This window comes from Solanum dulcamara, chromosome 6 (assembly GCF_947179165.1).
Source record: "Solanum dulcamara chromosome 6, daSolDulc1.2, whole genome shotgun sequence".
NCBI lineage: Eukaryota > Viridiplantae > Streptophyta > Magnoliopsida > Solanales > Solanaceae > Solanum > Solanum dulcamara.
In genome coordinates this window covers 73,576,842-73,585,443 of record NC_077242.1, presented here as the reverse complement: position 1 = coordinate 73,585,443, position 8,602 = coordinate 73,576,842, and the positions used below count along the sequence as shown (strand labels likewise).

The following is an 8,602-nucleotide window of genomic DNA, read 5'->3' as shown; positions in this document are numbered from 1 at the left end:
CTTAGACTTTGATAGAGGCTTCATACACTGGAGTGTGGGGAGGTTGAACGGTTAGTTAGAGGAGTCTTATTATATTTGTTTGTTGGGTTGATGAATGTTTGGCCTTCGGCCCCCATATTGTGAATAGTATTTTATTAATTAAGTTTTTTCGCTAAGAGAATGTGATTGATTGAATGTGTGACTGGATCAGGTGGTTCGCTCGGAGGTCAGAAATGGCCTTCGGGTACCGATTACGTCTAGGGTACCCTCCCGGGGCGTGACAAGATGTATGATAAGGCATAAATCGCATTCATTGAATGCTATTTATGAACAAAATTTGTAGATTTCAAAGATATACTGTCCAACATAAATATTACAATACGTATCTCAATGTATAATACTATATAAGATTATATCTAAACAAATTTATATTGTTTTGCTAGATACATTATGAATATGTAACAACAATCCAAACAAAGTGTTAATAAATGACATATATGTTGTGTAATTCTAAATTAATCGACTCAATACGTTCTGCACACGATATTGTTAAACCAACATAAGAATGATTGACATGCTTTCTAATCCTGTATGTATATAAGCACATGGACGGAGCTAAAATATAGTTTAGAGAAAATATATAATTGCCCTTCTAAAGTATGATCTATTTTTTAACAAGACACTTGAAGGAGACCTATTATCCTCTTAAACAATTTAAAAATGTTATAAATATTTCATTTTTCAGCCAACCTCAATTGAAAAAACATGGGATAAAAGAAGAAAAGGGAACAACGAGAAGAAAGAAGACAAGAAAAAAATGGGTAACGTAAATGGGTCTTCTAAGTTAGAGAAGATAAAGAAAAAGTAATTTGGTCTTTTGAGTTTAGGTGAAGAAGATAATGAAAAAGAAAGAATTGAGAAAGTACAATAAAATAAAGAAAAGAAAAGACTATTTCTAATTAAATAAATATTGAAAGAAATATTTATTTAATTTTTGCCTTAGATAACTCGTTGGCGGAGAGTGAACTATACTCTCTACATGTTATGTAAGCTCATAATGAAATAATAAATTCATTCTAAATAAAAACAAGGGTGTAATAGGACATCCCAAAATTCAATTGTCTTGTTAAAAAACATGCCTTACTTTAAGAAGGCAATTGTGATTTTTTTAATGATTTGGATTAAACTCAATAATTTTGGTTTAACGAGTGAGCATATATAAACTAATATTTTACTCAATTTTTGTGGAATAATTCCGATATGACACACTACTTTAATAGATAATCATATAGGGTAGGTGGCATACTACTTCAATAATATTTAATTATTCTGATTTGTGTTGAATATGTTCACTTTAATAGATAATTATACAGATTAAGTGACATATTATATCACTAATTAATTCGATTTGTGTTGAATAATTCTTCTTAGCTATATCACCACGGCGATACAACATCATTACTAGCCATCTCCACCAACTGCCATTACCATTATATATCACATCACACCTATCAATGCTGACTATTATTGCCAACTTTGAAGCTAACTTGTAGATTATACTTCATCAAATAAATAATTTATAAAGTACAATATAATTAATATAATATTTAGTTATTATTTTATTTAAATTATAAATTTATTATACATTGCACGTTTAGATACTGACAAATAGTTACCCTCCCCCCCCCCCCCATCCCCCCACATAATTATCAAATGTGCAAACTTAGAGATAATGTTTTAATAATAAAATATGAATAACGTTTGTGGTTGTGAGACATTCTAATTTCTCAAAGATGGCCAAACTTTGCCAAGTCTCTCTTGAAAAAAGCTTATAAATACTAGTCTTGATGGAGGATTAAAATGCCATCTACATTATTTGTACTATCAATCTCTTAACCTTGAAAGTTTAATTAACAAGTATAATCACCATGGCACATAATTTTGCTATCCTTTTCACGACTCTCCTTGTGGTTATTGCTGGTAAGTAATTTCATCTAATCCTTTTTACTTAGAAGGAAAAAAGGATCAAATTTATTCATTTCTTAAAAGAAGAACAATTTTATCCTTTTGTTATATTTTCTTGATGAAGCGGCATATTAGATGTACATGTAAAATTGAAAAATAATTATTTTTAGTCTTTGTAATTGAATAATAGCTACTATCATGGAGTTTCAAATTCTGAAGGTAGAACTTCATGGTATTGGAATTTTACTTGTGGAATTTAAAATTTCATGATAATGGTTATTTAAAAAAATATAATTAAAAGTGATCAGTAAATATTCTTTCTATCAAATACATCTTAACTGTTAGAGTTATTCAAGATCGACGTTCAATTTCATTTGATACTGATATTTTGATGAGGTGGACACCATATGACATATCACAAGACCATCCAGCTTCAACCCTTTTCCCTTGCACCATTAACAACACTACTAAAACCATATTGTTTTGATTTCCATAAGAACTTGGATTCCGAGAGTGAATTTGAAATTTATTAATTAAAACAAGCTACATATATTTGTCTAGCTACAATTCATTTTACGAAGGACAAAATGAAAAGTTTAAAATTAAATGTCTCGAATACGTTAATCTTATAAAATATTATAATTTTGAAATTTTGCAGCTCATAATTCATTCTACTCCACGAAAATTCATGTGATGGCCCAAGATGGTGTATTACAAATTGCAACAAAATTATTTCAAGAAGATCAAGATCCAACTTGTGGGAAACCATGTACTACAATGGATGATTGCTCTGAAGGTTGGTTCTGTCAAGCCTGTTGGAATTTTAGACAGACTTGTGGGCCATTTGTAGGCTAAGATATGGTCATGGGCATGCAATTTCAGTATTTATCTTCTTTTCAACATTTGATCACTTATAAGATAAATAAATAACATAAGTGACCAAAGTGCTCTTGTTCAAAGAAAAAAGTATTTGGCTAAGAAATAAACTCTGGGTGTGATGTGTTCATCAATTAAATAAAAGATCATACAATGTATGGTTTTGTATGTTTCTTTTTCTTTTATCCCCCTTTGAAATCATTTTTTAGGTATGGATAGTTGGATACTTTAGTCAATAAATTTTCATTAAATGAGTAGCAAGGGTAAAAATTAAAAATTATATTGAAATAGAAATATGCAATCCGTGCAAACTTTTAAAATTAACTTATAAAAATATGATTCGTCCAAATTTAATTATGTTATTAATCTGCTCATTTATTAATTTAATTTATTTTGATCAGTCCTATTCAGGTCATCTAAAAGATGTGTCGATTTTGACTATATATATAATCTAAATTAATTCATAAAAAATCTTGTCAAATATTTTATTTATATATTATTTAATATGTCATATATAATCATAATAAAAATAAAAACATTTAATTAGTTTTGGTTCTAATTAAACAAATTTAAAAAATAAAAACTTATAAGTATTATACTTGTTAGGTATGTCACATGAGCACTGTTTAATCTATTTTAGTCCATCTTATCTCATCTCAAATATCTTTTTCGAAAGATTAGTGACTTGTTTATTTATTTAGTCAACTCATCTCCAAATCTACATTTTATGCATACTCTTCTCTTAAGAAATCTCCTCATTAATTAAGACCAGCAGAAATTGCTCTACTTTATCTTCTTTTTTGAATTTGTTTGAGGGACTATTCAAAATTTTGACGTCATGATCATTATTATAATAAAAAATTTTAATTTTCACTTACGAAAATTCTGAATTACTCTATTTCTTAATTATGCAATATTTCCTGCACTTGCAAAGTAAGGTTTAAGTGTGGTTTGGCTACTTTTTGTGTTTGTTGTACACTGGTTTGAAGTACACAAACACTAGTGCAGTTTATCCATTTTATTTTGAGAGAAAGATAATCCTATACCTCGAGTAGTAGGAAGGAATTAAGTTTCTTAAGGATACATTGTAAACTGGGAAACTTAACATAAATATATTATATTAAAAAAATATTTATCATTTATAACAATAATATTTTTTTTCACTGGACACTTATAATACATTTATAATACAATTTAAATATAATTTTAATACATATTAGCGAGAATAATTTATAAAACTCATATCATACAAATTTTATTCATGGTTAATATATTTATCACATACTTTAATACACTTATAATACTTTGTGTCAATTTCTTACCAAACAACTATAATATATTTAAAACACTTATAATACATTTATATTGCATGCATAATTCACTTTTAATAAATGACAGATATATTTTAATATTGTTATGTACTACTATAGATGATAATAAATAAAAAATATCGCTAAAATCAATAATTATTTATTAAAAAGTATTTTTTCTGATAATTTTACAGAGGAAGAATATTATTGAATTGCGTTCTTTCACTGAAGAGAAACCTTTTATAAATTTAAAGAGACATAATTTTTCAATTAGTTATGTCTCTTTCTCTTAATTAATAAATAAATATACAATAATTATATATTAGTTATTTATTAATACAGACAATTAATGGACTTTGAACGAGGTTTGACAACCTTCACATTTCCAAGAAGATTTATTAAGAGAAAAGTATACAATAATTGTAGATTTGAAAATCTAATGAGTTAAGTTAATAAATATGTGCGTGTTAATCTTTGCCCGAAGATTATTCGAATTGAGATAATTTGGGTGATAATAGACTAAACAACGGCTCTTACTTAGTTTTAGTTATATTTATTTGATTACCAAATTAAAAAAAAATTATGGTTACTTTATATATTATATATATATATATATATATATATATATATATATATATATATATATATATAAAAAAAAATGATAAGAATATCTATCATTCCTTAATTTGAGTTACATATTTTGCTCAAAATCAACTCATTTTTAGATGTGCTGGATCAAAATAGATTAAATTAATAAATGAGCGATAGAAAACATATATCAACACACATAATATGATGATCTTTTATTTAATTTGATGAACACATTACAATCCGATAACATATTTTAATCAAGGAAAAAGGTTAAAATATGACATTTTTCTCAAAGTTCGATGACATATTTGAGTCTTTTATCTTTAATCAAACCAACAAGCATATTTATTTATTTGTTTATTTATTCATCTTATAAGTGACTAAATTTCGAAATAGAAGAACAACATAGGATAATAATACTGAAACTACACGCCCATGGCTATGCTGTTGCCAATAAATGGGCCACATTCCTTTGTAAATTCCCAACAGGACTAACAGAACGAATCCTCAGACTAATCACCATCTGTTTTTCAAGGTTTGTTACAAAAAATAGATCTCTATTTTCCTGAAAGAGTTTCGTTGCCATTGGTAGTACATCATCTTGGGCCATCAATGAATTTTCTTGGAGTAGATTTAATTGTCATGAGCTTCAAAATTCAAAAACTAAATTTTGTAAGACTAACGTATTCGAAATAATTTGACTTTAAAATTTCAATTTTGTCCCTAATGAGAAAATTTATAGCCACACAAATATCTATGATTTATTTTAAACTCATATATATTTCAATTTGCATATATACTATATGAACAATAAGATTAGGAATGAGGATATATGGGACAAGGCGGGAGTGACTTCTGTGGTGGACTAGATTGTTTGAGCAGGTAAAGAGGAGATGTGTGGATGTCCTAGTGAGGAAGTGTGAGAGGTTGGATATAGTTGGAATGAGGAGAGATAGTAATACGCCGAAGAAGTGCTAGGAAAAGATTATTAGACAGGACATACTGCAGTTTCAGCTTATAAAGGACATGACCATAGATAGGATGGTATGAAGGTCGCGGATTAGAGTAGATAATAGGTAGTTGAGCATTGTCTTACTTTTAGATGGGATTAGGCCTGGTGGTAGTTTGGGAAAATGTGTCTGTAGTAGTAGTAGCAGCAGCCGCCTTATTCATGTAGTTTCCTACCACTACAACAAATAAAGAATTTTACGGCAATTAGTTAGCGACAATAATATAATTATCGGTATATTATATTTAGTGACAATAATATAAAATGGGTGTTTATAACCATCAGTACTCTATCTAAATTTAGCGGCTCTAGAATGCAATGACATTAACTCAATTGTCGCTAAATATTTTTGCAACGATACTAGAAGGAAAATATATTGTCACTAAATGTCTCTTTTGATGTAGTATGTTTTTGTCATCTATTATCCTCTGTTTTTTTAAATTATATTTAGGTGATTGGACTATTTTAATGTTATTATATTGTTCTTTATTTGTATGCTCTACATGGCCTAACTATTAGTTGTCATGTTTTTCTTCACTGTCATTTTATCTTTTCATTATTTCTTTATTTTACTTTACTTGAGCAAATGATCTTTCGAAAACAACTTCTTTACCTCCATTAAATAGGAATAAGGTCTACATACACCTACCCTTTTTAGATTCCGCTATGTGAAATTTCACTAAATATATAGTGTTATTGTATATTTCAAATTCAATCTTGAATCCAAGTTATTCATATGCCGGTAGAAATGAGATCAATATAGTGGTAGTAGTGTTGTCATATAATGTTTATTTCGTCAATATATATCAGTGACATATGAATTTGAACGTATATTTTGGATAACTTTAACGAAGGAAGGCATATTTAGTAGAAATAATGTTCATTAGCCATTTTGGGCCCTAGTTTTGAAAAAATAGCTACAGTTATGGAAATAATTTCAAATTTCACAAAATATTTCCCTTGTGAAATTTGAAATTTCATAATATAACTATTTTACAATTACAAAGACTAAAAGTAGCTATTTGTTAAGTTTAAATATATATATTTTTGCCACTTGATTAACATCAAGAAAAGTATAACGAAAGATAAAATATTTCTTTTTGCATAATAAATGAACATTTTTCCTATTCTGCCTAACTATTAGTTGGCACGTTTTCCTTCACTGACATTTTTTCTTTTCATTACTTCTTTGTTTTATTTTACTTGAGTCGAGGTTTTTCAAAAATAACTTCTCTATCTCCATCCTTTTCAAATCCCGCTATGTGAAGTTTAAATATATATTTGTGAGACTTTGATTAACATCAAGAAAAGTATAACAAATGATAAAATTATTCAATTTTGCATAACAAATGAACATTTTCTTTTTAAAACATAGCAAGTTTATGTGCCATGGTAATTTTATCATGGCACAAGGAGAATGGTGAAAAGGATAGCAAGTTTATGTGCCATGGTAATAATACTAGCTAGTCAATATATTATACTTTCAAGGTTGAGAGATTGAGTAGATGACTTTTCATTCCTCAACAACAATAGTATTTATAAGCCTTATGAAGAGACTTGGAAAATAAAAATGTCTCACAACCACACAAGTTTTTAATTTTCTGTTGCTGATAATTTTACGAAATATTATTATACATATCTCTGAAAATTAAAACGTTTAAATTTGAATACAATTGAATACCGAATTATTATGGGGAATTTTTTTTGTATTTCTCAATATCTAAATGTGCATAATTAATATTTATTTTAAAAGTAATAATTGAAATTTAAACAACATAAAGACTAACTATCATTAGTATTCAGAGAAAATATTAATTTTTATGTGTTGTAAAAATTATTTATCTGATGAAGCACATTTTAGAAGTTAGCATCAGTAGCAATTGACAATAGTGATTGGTAGTACGATGATTGCAATGGCCAAAGATAATCGCGGTTGATAAAGGTCGGCAGGTGGCTAGTAATAATAATTGTATCATCGCGGTAATTTAGAAAGTATTTTACCTCTTTAATAAATTTATTCTGCACAATATAATTATTCAAGCCAGTGAACTTTAGATACATGACGATGACCTAACTCTTTTTAAAAATTTATTTATTAATTAATTTAAAAAGAGAACACAGCCAGTTTACTCTGTTTGGATAATTATCACATATTATTTCATAATGTATTGTATTTTATTATATTATACTGTAGTGTATCGTACTATAATATTTTAATGAAAACAATATTTGGATAGGTTGTATCATTCTTTATCATTACTTAATATAACATGTCAACAATTTGATAGATAAACATACAAGAAAAGTAGAGTATATAATAGAACTACTATAAAAAAATAGGATAACAAATACAATAAGATTATTAAATAATAAGTAAAGAAAATTTTTAGGTAATAACATGTAATGATCCGAATCGTCGTTAATCAAGATTAGAAGAAATCATAAGAAAAATATACTCAACTGGGTCCCACCATCCCGTCAGGGCGGGATGGTCCCGCCTTAAGCAGGAATGTGGCCTTCAGAGCGGGAGGACGTGGGACAAAACTTAAGTCGCGATTTTCTTGTATTCCTCACTTTTTCCAAGGGTAAGTTAGAGATGAGGGTTACTGTAAAAATCCTCAAAAAGGCTGCTCCTTACTTGGGAAGAAGAGGGAAAGAAATCTCAGCATTGGAAGGATTTCAATCGATGGTGTAACGATCCGAACCGTCATTACTAAGGGAGATGAGAAACAGTAAAATTTTGTCATCTGGACCCGCAGTATCCCGCCAGAGCAGACATAATCCCGCTACGGCGGCGCCACTCTAGTGGGTGTGAGCCGCCAAAGCGGGATGGTCGGGGCAGAACTTAATATCGCGAATTTTTATTTTCTCC

At 28.4% G+C, this 8,602-nt stretch overlaps 1 protein-coding gene across 1 annotated transcript; it reads left to right on the top strand.

The window, feature by feature from the left end:
- The first annotated feature begins 1,783 nt into the window (after positions 1–1,783).
- LOC129893046 (metallocarboxypeptidase inhibitor-like) lies at positions 1,784–2,988 on the top strand. Its single transcript, XM_055968538.1, has 2 exons — positions 1,784–1,959; positions 2,603–2,988. Exons 1-2 carry the CDS (start codon positions 1,908–1,910, stop codon positions 2,797–2,799), a joined length of 249 nt encoding a protein of 82 aa, XP_055824513.1. The 5' UTR covers positions 1,784–1,907; the 3' UTR covers positions 2,800–2,988.
- The last annotated feature ends 5,614 nt before the right edge of the window (positions 2,989–8,602 follow it).